Below are 18,066 nucleotides of genomic sequence, written 5' to 3'. Positions count from 1 at the left end.
GACAGGAGGACTTGAAGATTGGATCAGTCTTCTCTTTAACAGAAGACTCTTCTACGTCTTCAGCGCCTACTCTAGCCCACATGAATCTGCCTGCGTCTTGCTTCAACTGCAAACAGCCCCTGATGGACGGAGAGACGGTTTTCCAGAGGCAAAGCCACGCTGAATTCTTCTGCTCCACTCCCTGCCTTTGGACATTTTACCAAGTTAAGAAGACCTGCCACTTCTGCCTCCAGTGAGTCAACATTTCTCCTGTCCCTCTGACAAGTTGAAAGAAATTGGTTTTAAATATTCTCCAGCTGAACTCATATAAGCTTCAAGATGAGTTTGAACTGATCTCAGCCTTCCTCGTACTCTCAGGGGGATTACACAGCCTCAGGACGTCCTCCAGGCTGAGGCGCATAACGAGGGGACGGTTATGGATTTCTGCAGCAAGACCTGCCTGTCCTCCTTCAACTACAAGAGAGTTGTGTCGACCAAAATTTCCCTCGAGCCGATCCGATCTCAGTCACAATGCAGCGTGTGCACCAGATACTGCATTGTAAGAGAAAAGGGAACATATTAAAAGAATCAATTAGAGTTCATGTTTCTTTAAAATTAAGCAACTTGATTAATTGACTTGAATCTCCAACAAAAATATTTCTTCATTACAAAAGTAAGCTTTTCTTATCTCAGAGAATATATATCTGGTAAATGTACGACTTGAATCTTGATATTCTGATCTGAGTATAATCCTTTTGCCGGGCTAATTAATTAATTATTTGTTTCCGTACAGTGGCTCTAATTCACTGTCCTACAATAACGGGAAAAAAATGCCTGCTATAAGAATGATCTAAGCAACTAACTACAAACTGTGTCCTTTTAAACAACTACATGTTTGTCTTATAGGCCACGTTCCAATAATCGTTCTTCTTTTGCTTTATATGAAATGAAATGAGTTATGTTTGATATTCTGTTGTTTGTCTACGTCCTGCAGAGCGACAAATCAGTCATGCTCAAGACGGAGGGCGGCAGCGTCAAACTCTGCAGTGCCGAGTGTCTGACCCAATTCAAACAGGTAACACAATCTAAAAAACATTATTTTAAAAGTACACTTTCATCCAAGTTTCAGAATTTACTTCAAGGCTCTTAGCTGTATCAAGTTAAGTTATTTGTGAATGTTATGGTAATGGTACTGAATTATTTTAGGCTAAGGCAGTGATAAAAAAACAAATGTGTGTATTCATTGCCATCTAGTGGTGAGGTTTCACATTGCCACCAAAATGCCCCTTTATAGAGTATCATTTGTCCCTTCTGGGCTACTATTGAAGATGGAAGATTGAAGATTGAACTTATTGTCATTACGTAGTACAGGTACTATGTAAAAAAACGGTTTCTCTGCATTTTACCCATCCTAGTGTTAGGAGCAGTGGGCTGCCATTATGTACGGCGCCCGGGCAGCAATGTAGGGAACGGTGCCTTGCTCAGGGACATCTCGGTAGCACTTCGTCTTTCCGGGACTTGAACTAGTGACCTTCCAGTTGCCAAGCCAAGTCCCTATGGACTTCGCCATCACTGCCCGTGGTTTTTGAAATATGTTTTTTAAAGTAATGGTAATGTAAATGATTTTTGGTGTGAACGTGACATTTCGGAACTGTAGGAGACATCTCAGTACTGCGGTGTGAACGTGGCTATTGCTTCCAATAAATTACTTACTAAATTGTAATGCTCTTAGTTATACTCAGTCAGTGAATTTGCTTTATTATCTGTGCTATTTTCTTATTTCTTTGCAGAAAAATAAGACTATGCAGCCGTGTGCCATGTGCCGCACCTCCCATTTAATGTCCGAAATGTGTGAAAACCAATTCAGCGAGGACCTGGTGGAGCTCTTCTGTAACTACAGTTGTGTGATGGCAGCCAAGATCCAGGCAGTGAACGCAGCAGGTACTGCACTTAAACGTTGACAACACAGCTGCCCTTTATCTTTGTACTTCTCTTTCTCTACCTGTCTTTTAATTATAGCTCTCAATGAAATAGGTATGTCAATGAAGATAAAATGTAATGCAGTCGATTGGTCTAAATCCTCAAAATGTAAATAGAGAGGATTTAAGTATTTTCAGTCCAAACTAAATCATTTCTGCGAATAAATTGCACGTCAATTATTTCTAAGGATTTTGGATGCCGATAATAGCAATAACCAACCAATGAAATAATGACTGACGTTTGAGAAAATGTGTTGATCGTGTTAGGCAATCATACTGTCACATTGGAGCTCACAGTCAACCCTTAACGAAACCACGATGCCTAAAAGGTATTATCCCTTGTCCTCCAAGTCTTGTTTTTGAAGCCATGTATCAAATATATTAACAACATACAGACTGTAGGGTAAATATATTTGGACTCCAGTCACAAATGATAGAAACCCAGTGCAATGATGCTCAGCAAGATCAAATAACATCTATGGAATATATGACCACATTTGAACTTTTCGACACAGAATTGCACACTGGAAAGAAATAGTCGGTCTCCAGTGTGTAGAGTTGAGTGAAGGTTTATTACAGTAAAAACAACAATAAATCTATGATTTTGCATATTCCATTTTCTTGTCTTGTCCCTGGCGTGTAAACCGAAGAAATCTAAGTCTTACTGAAGTGTTACTAATACTTGTGATACTAGTTATGTTTCTTTAATTTTGCAATTTTTGTATTATCAAAACCTTTTCTCCTTCCCAGGTACTCCACGGAATTGTGACCTGTGTGGTAAGAAGACATTACCAGCCTGCCACCTCGCCATGTCAGATGCCTCCATCAGGAACTTCTGCTCTCTAACCTGTGCCATGACTTTTAAGGTAATACCTACAGCTTTCACTAGCCAGTGTTTTAGTTTCAAAGCTCATACTTTTCTTCCTAAATGACAGCTCTGAAAAATAAAAAAAGGGAAAGGAATCAATACATTAGCACTTTTGCCAAAAACTGCAGTTCTCCTCTGTTGCAGAAAGTTGCATTTTACTTTTAGGAAGAAAATTATATAATGAAAGAGGGACTCCTCTGGGCCTCCTTCAGGCAGACTTCCACCAACCCTAGTATAACATAGTAGTCCTTTTTAAGTTTAGGGGATATCAAGTTTAAAAGATACAAAAGGAGACTGGGTATTATTCAGGGTGGAGATGGAGCCTTGACTCCTCTTTTTAGCCACACCCACAAGACTACGCAGTGTGAATGAATTAAGAAGATTTTAAATGGAATACCTAATTTTGATTGATGATGGATATTACACAGTTTTTAAAATATAAAATCACTACTGCTTGAATACAATTGTAATGGTATAAAGAGAGAAAGACCAACAATAGTATACAGTATCTACGTTACGTGAAGGCCGCCATATTCCTCCAACATTCTTGGAAAAAAAGGGATGAGTGGAGGAGTATTCTGTTGGCAACCTCACTGCTAGATGTCATTCACTCATTACATTACATTTAATTTAGCTGACGCTTTTATCCAAAGCGACTTACAATTACCAATTAAAGGGAAATTCTCCCTGGAGTAACTAAGGGCTAAGTGCCTTACACACTAGTGGTGGTGTTCCTGGCAGGATTTGAACTCACAACCTTCCGATCTTCAGCCTACCTCACTATCCATTAGACCACCACTAACCCTACTCATCTCTAAAACCTCTGTACCTTTCTTTGCCACAGGAGTCCCATAAAGACACGACTCCTGCCCCTACCTCAACAACAGGAGCCGCAGACCAAACCCAAGGCGACTTCCTCAAAGCACCAGAGACACTGCCCTGTGCCCAGTGTCGTCGCAAGATTAAAAGTGCACCCAAAGTCATCGAGAAAAAGGTGTGTTTCATTTTCAAAGATGGAATAGGCAGCTCGAACAGAAAGCTAGTTAAACCAGAGGATGTGATTAAGAGTCGTGTTGTGTCCATTGATTCACAAAGTTCTGCTTTGGCAATGTTGACCTACTGTTCAGAACAGCTTCAATCCTCTAACCGTAATATCTCAGAAACAGTAATGCTGCTTTGATGTTTTTATTTTACACTGTATGTGTTTCCGCACAGGGAAAAATATTTTTTTTGTGTAGCCTGGTGTGCTCTCAAGAGTTTAAGAGCATCAACAACATCACGGGAAAGTGTGAATATTGTAAGAACGAAAGCATCATCGACGACGTCAAGAAGGTCAACGGCAAAGACTGCTACTTCTGCAGCGATGGTGAGAAGCACGTTCAAATACTCTATCCTTTTTTTGTTTTGCACTTATATGATTAAAATCAAGAACAGCAACACAAATAAATGAAATTCAGGATTATAAAGCTGTGAATCTCTGACCCTCCCTTCTCTCCTCCCAGGCTGCAGGGTGTTCTTTGGACAGAAGCTGGGAAAGAAGTGGGGCAAACACTGTGGCTCGTGTGCGCACTGCTCCTCCATCTCTAAGGCGGTGGTGACGGCAAAGTTTGAAGGAACTGACAAAGAGTTCTGCTCTGAAAACTGCAGCTCACAGTTCAATTTGCTCTACTGCCATGTAAGTTACAAGTTGACTTATTGCACAAATAACCTTTGTAGACACTTTAGTTTGTATATTTATGTTTTTATTTGCTAAGTAATGTTTAGTTCCAATGATATCATGTAAATCAGGGGTGCCCACACTTTTTCAGCTTGGGAGCTACTTTTAAAATGACCAAGCCCAAATGATCTACCTACAGGGCCGCCCCTGCCCAATCTGTGTCGTGAGCGGGGGGGGGGTGCTAGTGGACTAAACGGCAGATAAACTGTGGCGCGCTTACACTAATTGCGCCGCATAAGCGCATAATAGTACGCCGCATTTGCGCTTCAGATAAGGAGGTGAGGCACCCTCATCACTGCATGAACCCATATGGCACAATACAACTCAGACTGGCTTACCTGTACGTCAATCAAGTGGCAAATGCCATAGTAAGGATGGATGATAGGCTAACTTTAAAAAAAAAATCTTAAAAAATAAAAAAAATTCGATGCCATGCGATCTACCCACACTACCTTTGCGATCGACCGCTCTATTGCGATCGACATATTGGGCACCCCTGATGTAAATGATGCTTTAAAATGACGGATACATTATTTAAAACTATAAGAGAACATATTTGTATGTTCTCTTATAGGAGAACATACAAATATTGTGCACACAGTCACCCAATCATGTTTAATTTACTGAAGTCTTTTTCTTTTGTTCGTCTTATAATCTTGTAATCAGAATGTATCGAATAGTTAATTGCGGCCGACTCGCATATAAGCAAGCCTAAAAGCTGAAGCTGTTATTTGAAAATAGTGACGAGGTGCTGCGTATTGACAAAACAATAACTGTCGGATTCTCTCAGGTCGCCAAATGTGACACCTGCGGTCGTGACGGTGAACTGAGGCAGAGTCTCCCCCTGCTGGGAGAGATCAAACACTTCTGTGACCTGAGATGTCTCCTACATTTCTGCAATAAAAAGTTCCAGATGGGCAGCACAGGTATGTGTTGGTTTGATCTTTGTTTGTCGTCAGTATAAAATGCTGTAAGATCAATCCCAACAGTCCCTGCTGACTCCTCTTTGTTTCCTGGCTGCAGTCTCTTCGCCTCCTCGATCTTCAGGCACAGTGGAATCCTCCCCCGTCATCGCTAACGTTATGTCGCTCGCTAGTGCTTTGGCTAAGCATCTCCGTGCCACTAAAAGCTCTGCACTGCAAGGTACACACACACACACACACACACACACACACACACACACACACACACACACACACACACACACACACACACACACACACACACACACACACACACACACACACACACACACACAGGGGCACCGCCAGGGATTTTGGGCGCCATGAAAATATATCAAATTGGGCCCCCCCACCACCAGGCCCAGGCCACGCCAACCAAGCACAATTGCTAACCACACCTCCAGAACCCAACCCAATCATTTATGCTTTAAATAACTCCACCTGTACAGGCTTGCATCTATCTTGTCGTCCAATACTAAGCGCACAATATTTACTGACAGTGAGCTGTGAAAATATAACACTGCAGACGTGCAACTTTCTGCTGCAGTAGAATTCACTATTTGATATAAGACTAACATTCCTGACAATAGACCTCAATAGTCATCTTTTATGGTGTAAATGCCTTTTTAATAATAACACTTATGAATGGAACATTCTCAACATGAATGCATAAATCCAAATAAATATAACATGACCTCTTAAATTAAAATAAAGTGAACATTACCACCAACAAAATCATTTGTAAAATGCTATAACACAAAGAATAACATAAGCAGCAGATTTTTAAATGAAATATACATACCAACTACAAAATAAGCAGGTATTAAAGTGGAACACAATGGAAATGGAAATGAAAAGGCCTTATGGTGGTGCCAAATCAGAGCCTATTACCTGTTCTCAGTCTTTTTCTCAACATGCATCTGAGTCCTTGCTCAGCCTTACTCACCAAGAGCCCAGCGCCTAGCCTTCTTACAGGCAAAGTCACTGATTAAGTCCTTGAAGTCCAGCTTTCTAGCTAACTGTCTTTCAATGGACAGTATGGCAAGACTGCAAAGCCTGTCCTGAGACATAGTGGACCTCAAATAGTTTTTTATCAATTTTAGCTTACTAAAAGCTCTCTCACCTCCTGCAACAGTCACAGGCAGTGTGCAAAATATACGTAAAACAATGCACACTTCTCCAAAAATGCTTTGCAGCTGCATCTTGTGAATTGCATTCAGGAGACCAAGAGGGGACAAGTTAGTGTGGAAAGTGGCTGCCTACACAGTGTTCAGGTGTCTTACTTCATTTTCAAACTCAGGTGTAAGATCTCTTGAATACTTCCTGATCAGTGGTTGGCAAACAGAAGGGACTTTATCCTCAGCAATCTGCCCAACTTTCAGAACAGCAGAAAATTCTTCCACAATACATTGAGTAGTGCGGAACCTAGTGTCTGAGTCGCATATGATCTTGTCCATTGAAGTAAAAAACACTGTGTTGCAGAACACCGTTGCTGCATTGTCCTGATCTGTCTTCTCTTGAGAGGTCTCATCATGGAATCTCTTCCTTTTTCTCTTGCGACAGTGTTCCATGCTAAATTCAGGTGCAACATCCATTTGAGCAGCAATCAGTGTTCCCTCAGACAGGAGTGACTCCCATGCATCTCTAAGAGCCTGTATCTCTTCCTTTAAGTCTCTGATATTGGCTGTCTCTATGTCGAGTGAGATCTTCCCAGACTGGAGAATTGTATTCCTGTCCTCAATGCATTGCAGTACTTTTAACCAGACAGTGAGGAGGACAATAGCATTGAATGACATGAAGTAGGTCTTCAGCCCACTAGCATCTGATCTGGCCTCACTGGTGAGACTGCATGTCATGAGTATGCTATCAAGGGCCTCAATGACATCAGGTAGGTGTCTTGCTACAGGTTTAACAGCATGGATCCTTGAACTGCAGCGGGTATCTGAGAGGCGATGCAAAGAGCAACCTGTTTTCTCTTTGTAGATGGCCCATCGCGCTGGACTGGCACTAACAAGTGTGTAAAGGCGATTGATGCAGCCAAAAAATGTTGACACTTCTGTGCTTGATTCTGTAGCATGCACACCTACAAGATTTAGGGTGTGGGAGGCACAAGGTGAAAATGTAGCCAGATTATTTTTTTTCAGTATTTGGGTTTGGACTCCCTTGACTTTTCCTGACATGTTTGCCCCATTGTCATATCCCTGCCCTCTGCAATCTTCAATGTCTATCCCTTTGTCTTGAAGCACATTTTCAATCATCTCGGCTATCTCACTCCCTGTCTTTTTGTGGAAGTCCTTGAATTCAAGGAACCGTTCAGTGATCTCCCAGTCATCAGTTTCTTTGTTACAATAATTCACATATCTTATGAGCACAACATTCTGCTCAGTATGTGAAATGTCTGGTGTAGCATCACAGATGACTGAATAATAAATAGAATCCTCCCTTTCCTTTAGAATTGTTTTCAAAATTCTTCTGCCACATAACTCAATGAATTCATTTTGAATGTCAGAGCTCAAATAATGTGTCAGCCTGGTTCTTTTCTTTTTGTCCTTAACTTTTTGTAAGTGTTCATTCAACAGTGGGTCGTAATGAGCTAATAGCTCTAGTGTGCCTAGGAAATTGCCATTGTGAATGTCATTCAGATCTTTGGTTTTACCCCTGAAAGGTAAATTCCTTGATGCCAAGTGCAGTGTTACATCCAGGATTCTCTTCAAGAGAGCTCTATTTTTCTCAGTTTCTATTCGTATCTGCTTCTGCAACTGACAGTCAATGCCGCTAACTTCCATTACAGATTGATGCAAATTCTTCCACTTTAAGTAGCAGTCTCTGTGTGCCTTATTCTTCTCATGGGCCGGGAACTTATCATACATACGACGCCACTTCACAACAGACATTTTATATATCCATGTTGACTGTTCAGTACACTAAGGGAAGGTCTTTTTTGTTCATGGGAGAAAAGCACACATGGGATGTAATATAGTGCATTAGTGCTTTTGCTGTGAATCACCCAGTCTCTCTTCACCTTTTCTCTTCCATTGGCTGCCTTAATATACTGCAAGTATTCTGGGAATGCCTTCCTTCAGAATCCTGTAGCATGTGTTGGTCTTCATCTCTTGTTGTGGCCAATTTCCTAACTATAGACTCCCTGTCCATATTAGTCATATTTGCTGGCCACAAAGCTGGGTCATTTGACAGAAGATTTTTTTCCACAGAATCTGTGTTGCATAACTTGTCATTTACAGCTTCCTCGCTTTGTCTGTCCTTTTCCTCACTTTGTCTGTCCCTTTCTGTGCACCTTCTCTTGTCTTTACTGGAGCCTTCATCCTCATCATCTACACTGGTACTGCCACTGGCACTGTCCTTCACCTCTTCCTCCACTTCCACACACCTTCCTGACAAAACTGAAGAGGGCCCTGGCTCTGTAGAGTTTACATGACACATATGATAATATATTCTTTAATATAATAATATTAGTATTAATATCTTAACCAAAATGTCGGTGATTAACATTTTATTTACCTAATACAGACTGATCACTAAACGCTTCAAACATCCTAAATAGACTAAAGCAGTTTTTTGTTTTATATAGATCATTGGCTATGTGGGAAAATACTGTGTTTGAAATGTATAATTTAAATTAGATGTTAGCTTTTTGTTTTGATATATATGTGTGTGTTGTATTCTAGTCTCCCTTCAGATATGTTAAGTGGCATGTCATTCAACACGATGCTGCTCACCTCCTTCAGTTGGGAGAAAAACTGGTTCAGGTTCAGCCTTATGGGGGGACAGGGCTGCTGACCCTGAAGATGGATCTGTTGGTCCTGGCACCAGGGGCAGGGACAACTGATTTAATATGAATAGCTGATAAACATGTGCCTGCATTTAATGTCAGCTAAAAGAGCAGTGAAATGAAAAACCTCTGAATTTTCTGTGAAGATATTAACAGTAGCCTACTTAATGTCAGCTTAGTAAAAAAAACATTACAATTTACAATGGACTACGCTTAGCTAATGGACCACACCCACCTTTTCTTGTGAAAAACTGGGTTACATACTGTCGCCCTTTAGTCCCTCTTTCCTGTCTTTCTCTCCTTTCTGTTCTTTTCTTAGAGCCTGACTTTGTGAGTCGTTGAGACATGTTACAACCATAGGTTACAACCATAGACTACAACACACGTACACTACGTAGGCTACTAGCATCCCTCCTCACATGCTTTCACTCTGCTAGAAAGTGCCGTTTCCGTGTTTGGAGGCAGGAGTCGCAGGACCAAACCATTACATGTAAATAGAAGGGGGTGTCCAGAGCCTTTGGATAATTAACCTTTGGAAGAAAATAAGTTAAATGAATCTTAAGTTTAGTGAGTAGCCTACTACGCAATATAACGTTATATTAATGTTAATTATTGATGAAAGGGTACTTACATTTTTTTTCTTAATGTTTTAAACATTTTGGGGCCCCCTGCTAGTCACAGGCCCTTAGAATCGTCCTAACCTTACGGCGCCCCTGCGCACACACACACACACACACACACACACACACACACACACACACACACACACACACACACACACACACACACACACACACACACTCACTCTCTATGATCACATGTATATCATGTGCACAGCAACAAAGGCATTCATTGTATGTTTCATCAATTACGTAAGTTGTTTAAAAAAGACCCTATTATGTAGCTGCATTTACTTGGAGCTCACACACTGTAAAGACATCTGTAGATTCAATTTATTTGTAAAAAATGTGAATGTATGGATGAGATAAAAAATGTATGGCTAATGTATTTAATGACATCATAAAATATGACCACAGTCATTCAAAAATAAACTTTGAATGTAGAAAAAAAAAGACGACGTGGTACAGCCTGTGTTGTGATAAACGCTACAAATACTCTCTTCAGTTGCTGTGAACATCTTTGTTTTTCTGACTAAAGCTGTCATTTCTCTTCAGTGCCGGTCTCTGACATTCAGACAAAGGTGGTTGGACATGTAAGTTTATTCCAGAAACTCCTACCCATATTAGATTTAAAAAGTGTTTCCAAGCACACATTTGAATGAGCTAATATCTAACCTTTTGGATGTTTTGTTATTGTTGTTGTGTCTGTTCTTCAGGCCAGTGTTCAAACCTCCCCCAAGCAGCTGAAGAATAAGTCCATGCTCTGCACACCGCTGGTCCACAACAAAGGAGTCTCCTGCACGACGCAGACTGTCAACACAGAGACACAGACGGGTAAACATAATTTCAGGATTTCTAAAATGCTAGTCTGATTCTTGTGAATCCATTCTTTGATCCTTACCAAATCAAAGATGTTAGCCAGTTTTATTGAATCAGCGAGTTCGTGACCAACACACATATTTTCTTATGGAAAATATACTAGTGCAAAGATCTACTGTACACGTTTACCCTCTATCCTGAAAAAAGAGATGTGATACTGTTTTTTCCCCCTTTTTGTGTGTGTGAAGACGAGTCTTTCCCCAAAGTCATAGTCCTGCCTGTCCCAGTGCCAGTGTACGTTCCTCTGCCAATGAACATGTACAGCCAGTACACACCGAGGCCAGTGGTTCTGCCCATACCGGTATGTAAAACTCCTGGTAACCTTGATCACATTTAGACATCAGTGTTTCCCTTCTTCCTTACATGATGCACTGCTAAGCACACACACATTTAATTGTTTCTTTTTCCAAATGAAGATGCCCTTACTTACACTTTTTTTGCAAATATTTGTGTACTTGCTCCACCTCAAACCTATTTGTATTGGTCAGGATAGACACCAACCACATGACATCCTTTACATTTCTTTACAATTTAATTTGGATTAATCATGCTCTGTCATACAGCACCATCAGGTCATGTTTGAACACAGCCACAAAAAAGAACAGCTGAAGTTGACAGTAGATTGAGATTTCAGTAAAGACCTTTAAAAGAGTGTGTGGAAAAGTGTTGAGAATGTCTGTTTTTAAGTGATAACATTTAGTATTTTCAGGCATCTTTCTGACATTTAAGACGCATCCAGCCTCCCCACTCTATCCCTCCTCCCATTGGTTCCCCTGGTTAGGCAACAAAACCTCCAGGTGCTACCTTCAAATGTACCACCCTGTCTTTGTCATACTGTCCTGCTGCAGCTGCCTGTGCCCGTGTTTCTACCAAATCCAACCGGGAAATCCATGAACGACCTGCAGGAGGGAGAGCTCAGCTTCACGTCTGATCTGAAGAAAGCACAGGATGAGAGGAAGGAGAGAGAAGACACGCTGTTAAAAAAAGAGGGACAAAGACGAGAAAACCGTGCTCCAAAGGGTAAGACATTGGTCCTCCTATGATCTGATTCTGATCTACTTTGTCATTCAGGAGTTAAGGCAGACTCTGATGTAAGGCTCAGCATGTTGCACAAACTCCTTTTGGTGCTCACAGGATAAAAAAAACTCTAGAGATGAATTATCTTTTTAGATTAAGAATTGCAACACAGTTATTGTCAAGGCACGGAGCTGTTTTTTTTATTTCACTTATCTAAAACAGCTCTGTGTAAGATGACAGAGGGAGGTTGTTATCCCACAGGAGAAACGGATAAGAGCTTCCACTCGTGTCCTTGAGTTGGACAGTCTTTTTGACTCATTTTTAGAGGAAGTGAAGGCTGTAATTTACGTTAGGCTCACCCTACATTTGTCAATCTTTAATTTAGTCAAAGTATCTTTCATTCTGTTTTTCTCGTCTTTGTTTTTCTTTCCGTTTTATTTAGCGCTGTTTATGCTTCCTTTCAACTTTCTTCTCTCAGTGAATATTTACTCTAGGGATGAGTATCGTTAGGGTTTGAAGAATACTACTGCGCTTATTGATCATTCTTAGTATAGGTAATCATTTAACGTAGTAGAAAATATTTCGAATGTATTGATAAAAAATCTCTGGAAGGAGTTTAGAAAAACCAAAAACATTCAAACAATCTGGATTCACAATAGTTTATACTTGAATCTAATTATTTATTTTCTATCAATGTATTTCTAGACCACAGCAGTAAGTGTAGCGATGACTTGGACTCAGATCATCAGGCCACTTTTACCAACGAGGAAGACTCCTCCTCTGGCAGCAGCTCTGGATCTCTCAGTCGACCAAACAACAGCGAAAAACCTTCTCCGGTTTTAGAGCTGTGCCAGGCCAATGAGCCCCCCCCTCCTCCTCTGGAGCTGAGAGGGGGTTCCCAGAGCTCACTGAGTCCTGCACCAGTCTCTCTGCTATCACAACAGACTGTGGGGACAGTCCACAACAAGGACAAGGTAACAAACCAGCTGTGACTTTAGATGCTTTGGTCTCATCGCTCTGTGGTTTGATCTTGTCTAAATTCTCTTTTAAAGGGTCATAAACCGCAACAGCCTTCCAACGTGGCTAAAGCGGAGGGTTCCCAAAAAGAGGAGGTCAGTACGAGGAAGCGCCACAAACTGAACAGTCAACGTGGGATCAACGCCTGGAAGAGATGGATACAGTGGAGGGAATCTCAAACTGACCTGGACCTGGTTTCCTGTATGTCTTTCTGTCCTTCTTCCTTTTTTACTTCAACTTTCTTTACCTAAACTAAAAGTTTAGTTTTTTGAGTTAGAAAAAATCTTAACAACTGCCAGATGTCTGCAATTGTTTGTGCAAAGGTATTTGAAACTAAAACTTCTATCATTATTGAGATATTATTATTACATTTTTATCAAATGTATATTGTTTTTGGCACGCATGGTAGTATTTCAGCTTAAGCCCAACAATCTAGATTAGAATTCACTTCAAGAAGAATCTTTTTTTTATTTAGATAACTCAACAGATAGGTCAGTGGAACCTGACCTCAATAAACAACGTATGAAGTATATGATAACCCAACACAACATTGTTGACACGTCCTCCTGCCTCTTCTCCTGTCAGCCTGTGCCGTGACGTTTAACAAAGATATTCTCCGCTGTTCCGCGGCAGAGCTGAGCGACAGCCTGTGTCGTTTCATCACTGAGGTGAAACGTCCTGACGGAGAGCCGTACCCCCCCGACGGCCTCTTCTACCTCTGCCTCAGCATCCAACAGGCAAGATGAGCAACACTACACACACATTGTATTATGCACTCTCACAGCTGCTATGTTATATTATTATTACATTACACATTTGTATCTAAAGTATGTATGAGGAAGTGGTAGAAATTTGAGGTTTCTACCACTTCCTCATACATACATTATATTGTATTTATTTTCATATGAATTATATGTATGTGTGAGAATCAAATAAATAAATAAACCACAGTTATTGAAATGAAAGAAACTGAAGAATCTACATTACCGTATCTTTTTTTGTTAAATACATTTACGTACATTATGCAGGATAGTCAGTCAAAATAAGACACTACATAATCACCATGTGCCATCATTCATAATGCATAATAGAAATGTGAAAACATTCCTCATATAAGCTTGTTTCTCGGTTAGTAACTGTTTCATATAGATATAGGGTCATATGTTTTTTGCTTTATTCCATATAACATTTAACGTTTGTGTACATTTAATATATATTGGACATCATGTGATTATGATGCTAATCCTATTAATAATGGGACCCTTTTATAATAGTTTCATCACATTCACTGTGTTGTCGATTGTTATTGAAGGGTCTGATGTAAGTGCCTTCACACAGTTTTGTTTCTTTATCGGACTTAAATGTTGTCTTTTCTCTTCAGTACCTGTTTGAGAACGCCCGTATGGAGAACATATTCAGTGATCTAACCTACAGCAAGTTCTCCACAATGTTCACCCAGATCCTGAAGAGTTTCAGACCCTCAGTCTCAGCCAGCGGTGAGTCGTAGTGTCTTTTCTCCGCCTATGACCTGCTCAGAGTGATCAGACTTCTAACAGCTCTCCTCCCTCTCTGCAGGTTATATCCATTCCCGTGTGGAGGAGGAGTTTCTCTGGGAATGTAAACAGCTGGGGGCGTACTCCCCCATCGTCCTCCTCAACACTCTGCTCTTCTTCTGCTGCAAATACTTTGGCTTCACTACGGTGGAGCAGCACCGCCAGCTGTCCTTCGCCCACGTCATGCGCTGCACCAAAACCAACCATGACAACAGCAAGAACACCTTCCTGCGCTTCTACCCCCCAAACGAGGCAGAGTCAGGTACCAGTAGGATTGTCAAAGTCAACTTTATTATCAATATATTTGAGTGTGGAGATGTGGGAGGGAGGGGAGAGAGTTCAGCATCCTGACAGCCTGGTGGAAAAAGCTGTTTTTGAGTCTGGTGGAGCTGGACCGGAGGCTGCAGAACCTCCTCCTTGAAGGCAGGAGGGTGAAAAGGTAGTATGGGGGTCCCCCCACAATGCTGAGTGCTTCAAGGTGTTGTGGAGGTGCAGGAGTGTTGGGAGGCACCAATGATCCTCTCAGCAGAGCTCACTATGGGCTGCAGGGCGGTTGGAGGGGGTGCAGCTTCACACCGTAATGCAGCTGCTGAGGATGCTCTCGATGGCGCCTCGGTAGAAGGTGTACATCAGGGGTACTCAAACTTTTTTATTAAAGGTCCACTTGGGAATTTTATACAAGGTCACTGGTCCAGATAAATGACAGTAAAGTCCCTCGGAGCGGAGCAACGAAACTGAAATTAAGAAGCAGTTTCTTACGGCGCGCTATGCATGGGGCCCCCGACATGTCGTTGCAGTAAATTAAAGGGTGTTTCATGTTGTCGTTGCTGTGGACCTTCTTAATCTACCTTATTTGGGGGCCTCCTTCTGGTCCAAGCACTTGCCTGTCGGCAAACGGCGCCCCTGTATACTGTAAGGGGCTGAGAGGCAGGGTAGTGGGAGGCACCTACATTCCCAACAGGTGGCTCCACCCTCTTCCAATTAGCAGTATTGGGAGCAGGGGTGGAGACCTCACACCTGGTGCTAATCACTCCCTCAAGGGAGACAAAGCACACAGAGTTGCTCAGTTATGTGTGGCACATGGAGGGAGCAGGAGGCTCCCAGCCTGTGGAAACATTTTGGTAAGCTGGTAAGTTGGTTAGCGGCCCGGCTACGTTAGCCTTTGTTTAATGGAAGGTATTTTTTAGTTTAATAGCAATAAAGCCTTTTTTTTGGATTTGAACTCTGCCTCTGTCGTGATTGCTGCACTGCCACTTTCCTCTTTATCTGCCCAGTCCTGTTACAATACACACACACATTCAATACATACATACAGTATGGTGGCTTGAACTAGTGGGAGAAATGGCACTGTTTGTCCGTAGCCAATGCCTTGAACCTCGGCAAAAAAGGCATTAGAAGGTCAGGTAAACTTGCGGTCTGCAATGCGTGTCACGCACAAGTAAATATATATGCACGTTCATTCTCACAACGCGTCAGACACAAGAAAATATACATTAATTTACATCAGAATCAGCACGTTTTTTTTAATTTTTTGTATTATTATTTTTTTATAATGGGATACGGGGTTCGGTCCGGATTGATTTGCAGTTCGGCCCGGATCCGGACCTTGGTCCGGAGTTTGAGAAGCCCTGGTGTACATGATTGGGGGGGTAGGCGCTGCTGGGCTTTCATATTCATTTATATATTTGTGGAGAGCACAAAACTGTGGATTCATGATGGCTAAACTGTCCTCAGTAAAGAAAAGGAAGGAAAGAGGTTAAACTGAGCACTGGACGTCAGAAGAAGACAGACAGGAAGTACAAATTAACGGGAACACTGCATGGTCCTTTAGGGTGTCCTTTTTTAAATTAATGACCGCCTGCACATTATCTCTTACTTTAACATGGGGACTATTTTATGAACGTTTTTTTTTCCTGATATTGCAGTTAAAATTACCTAAATAATTGGTAACATCTATTTTATTATGAATTTACCGAAAGGCCTCCTGCATTAACATTGTGTGGATTAAGAAGGCGATGTCAACAACACTCAGCGTATCGTAGAGCAGATGACTGCACTAGCTTGCCTCGACATAGGGAAGTGCAAATTCAATGAAAATGGGCTTTTCAACCAAGAAAGGCATGGCTAAGACCAGTGAGCCAATGGGACTGCTGTTTGAGCCTTACAGAACTTGTGGATGTGGTTATGTGTGTTCCTCAGATTCATACGGCGTCCCAGCTAAGAAGCGTAAGAGAACTGAGAGTAAAGAGGACATCGTGGAGATGATGGAGAACACGGAGAACCCTCTCCGCTGTCCAGTCAGACTCTACCAGTTCTACCTCTCCAAGTGGTGCGTCATTTTATTTAGAGTTTAGTCATTTTTTCTCCTCTTTCAGGGGGATTCACTTATTGACAATCTTCATTTTCTGTGTCTTCTCGTCCTCCAGCTCAGAGTCGGTGAGGCAGCGCAGCGACTTGTTCTACCTCCACCCGGATCAGTGTTGTGTTCCCAACAGCCCCCTGTGGTTCTCCTCCGTGCCTCTGGACGACAGCACCATGGAGGCCATGCTCGTACGAATCCTCGCCGTCAGAGAGCTGCAGAGGGACGACAGACGAGGTACGGAGCAGCAGGCGTCAGATTACACCATGTCTGAGTCTGACGAGGAGGATTCACGGTGATGGACACAATGTAAAGGGATTATTTCAAACTCTCTGCATCACAAATTCAGATGAATCAAACATTACAAGCCTTTTTTTTCAAATCATTTAAAAGTTTGGATTGTTGCTAACAGGGTGATTAAATAAAGACTTGGACCGTGGCTTAGTTTAAACTAATAGTCACTGGTGCAGTTATGAGTCCTAAAACCCTGAAAGCATTTCACCACTCCGGCTCTCTCGTTTTGAAGACAGCGGTTTCCTGAACCTGCTGTGGCAGAAATATGTCAGGCCTACAATAATACATCTTTGAGGAGTTCTTCTTGGCTGACTGGGAAACAAAATCCAACCTCTGTTCCCTTCTCTTCAGCAGCATTCTGGGAAAATGTAACAGTTCTGTAAGGAGTTTGTTTTCTAAAAACTTTGCTTAATAGTAGAAAAACTTAGAGTGGCATCAAATGTCAGCGCCTTGAGGAGCGGAGCTGCTGTGGGTTCAGATCTTCTGCGAACGCTCCTCTTGTCATTACTCGCTCCACACCATCGCCTACCATCCTCTGAACCATGTTCACATGTTTTTGATATCTTTAAAAGAAAAGTCTACGTTACCTGCTGATTTATACTGTTTATTAAGTCTTTGTTTTTGAAATCTTCCTTGAGTCATTTGAATGTTGATGCCATTAAGCTGTGACTCAAGATTTAATTTTTTGGTATCAATGAAAAAAAGTTGAAAGTAATCTTTGTTTAACCTTTCTTTGTAGTATCTTGTTATGCAAATCTCCAATCACTTTAATAAATGCTTGAACATACAAATCAAAAAACAGACAATTTATAGATGAAGATTGTTTAATGCATTTTTACAGATGACCCAGCAGTTGTAGCACAAATTAAAGTTCCGTTTAAAAAAAGCTGCTCACACTTTACTTTAGTTAAGTATATTCTTCTCACGCCACCTTCTACTCCACGACATCATAAAGGTAAATATTGTGCTTTTTACTTCATTACTTCTATCCGACAGCTTTAGTACTAGCTACCTTATAAATTAAGATTTTTG

General features: G+C 41.4%; 1 protein-coding gene and 1 long non-coding RNA gene across 6 annotated transcripts in view; one reads left to right on the top strand and one right to left on the bottom strand.

Annotated features, from left to right (window-relative positions):
- Window positions 1-17,833, top strand: part of LOC307021818 (uncharacterized protein) — a 49,388-nt gene extending 31,555 nt beyond the window's left edge. For all 5 annotated transcript variants that reach the window (XM_079654289.1, XM_079654288.1, XM_079654291.1 and 2 more), the window contains 21 exons: window positions 6-232; window positions 358-538; window positions 974-1,054; window positions 1,770-1,920; window positions 2,709-2,824; window positions 3,671-3,820; window positions 4,042-4,192; window positions 4,329-4,501; window positions 5,334-5,469; window positions 5,567-5,686; window positions 10,471-10,508; window positions 10,632-10,749; window positions 10,983-11,095; window positions 11,643-11,814; window positions 12,517-12,785; window positions 12,864-13,029; window positions 13,414-13,565; window positions 14,210-14,324; window positions 14,404-14,643; window positions 16,581-16,710; window positions 16,808-17,833. In XM_079654289.1, coding sequence (XP_079510415.1) covers window positions 6-232; window positions 358-538; window positions 974-1,054; window positions 1,770-1,920; window positions 2,709-2,824; window positions 3,671-3,820; window positions 4,042-4,192; window positions 4,329-4,501; window positions 5,334-5,469; window positions 5,567-5,686; window positions 10,471-10,508; window positions 10,632-10,749; window positions 10,983-11,095; window positions 11,643-11,814; window positions 12,517-12,785; window positions 12,864-13,029; window positions 13,414-13,565; window positions 14,210-14,324; window positions 14,404-14,643; window positions 16,581-16,710; window positions 16,808-17,039 — 3,231 coding nt within the window. In that variant the 3' untranslated portion in view covers window positions 17,040-17,833. The remainder of the gene's footprint in view (window positions 1-5; window positions 233-357; window positions 539-973; window positions 1,055-1,769; window positions 1,921-2,708; window positions 2,825-3,670; window positions 3,821-4,041; window positions 4,193-4,328; window positions 4,502-5,333; window positions 5,470-5,566; window positions 5,687-10,470; window positions 10,509-10,631; window positions 10,750-10,982; window positions 11,096-11,642; window positions 11,815-12,516; window positions 12,786-12,863; window positions 13,030-13,413; window positions 13,566-14,209; window positions 14,325-14,403; window positions 14,644-16,580; window positions 16,711-16,807) is intronic.
- LOC307021823 lies at window positions 5,694-10,682 on the bottom strand. Its single transcript, XR_013803253.1, has 3 exons — window positions 10,591-10,682; window positions 9,927-10,008; window positions 5,694-9,825 (listed from the first exon to the last, which is right to left on the bottom strand). It is a non-coding gene; the product is annotated as an uncharacterized lncRNA (long non-coding RNA).
- Window positions 17,834-18,066: the final 233 nt, after the last annotated feature.

The sequence above is a fragment of the Notothenia rossii genome, assembly GCF_949606895.1.
Source record: "Notothenia rossii genome assembly, chromosome: 10".
Classification (NCBI taxonomy): domain Eukaryota; kingdom Metazoa; phylum Chordata; class Actinopteri; order Perciformes; family Nototheniidae; genus Notothenia; species Notothenia rossii.
Note: the sequence above shows the minus strand (reverse complement) of the source record. Positions and strands in the feature narration are given on the sequence as shown.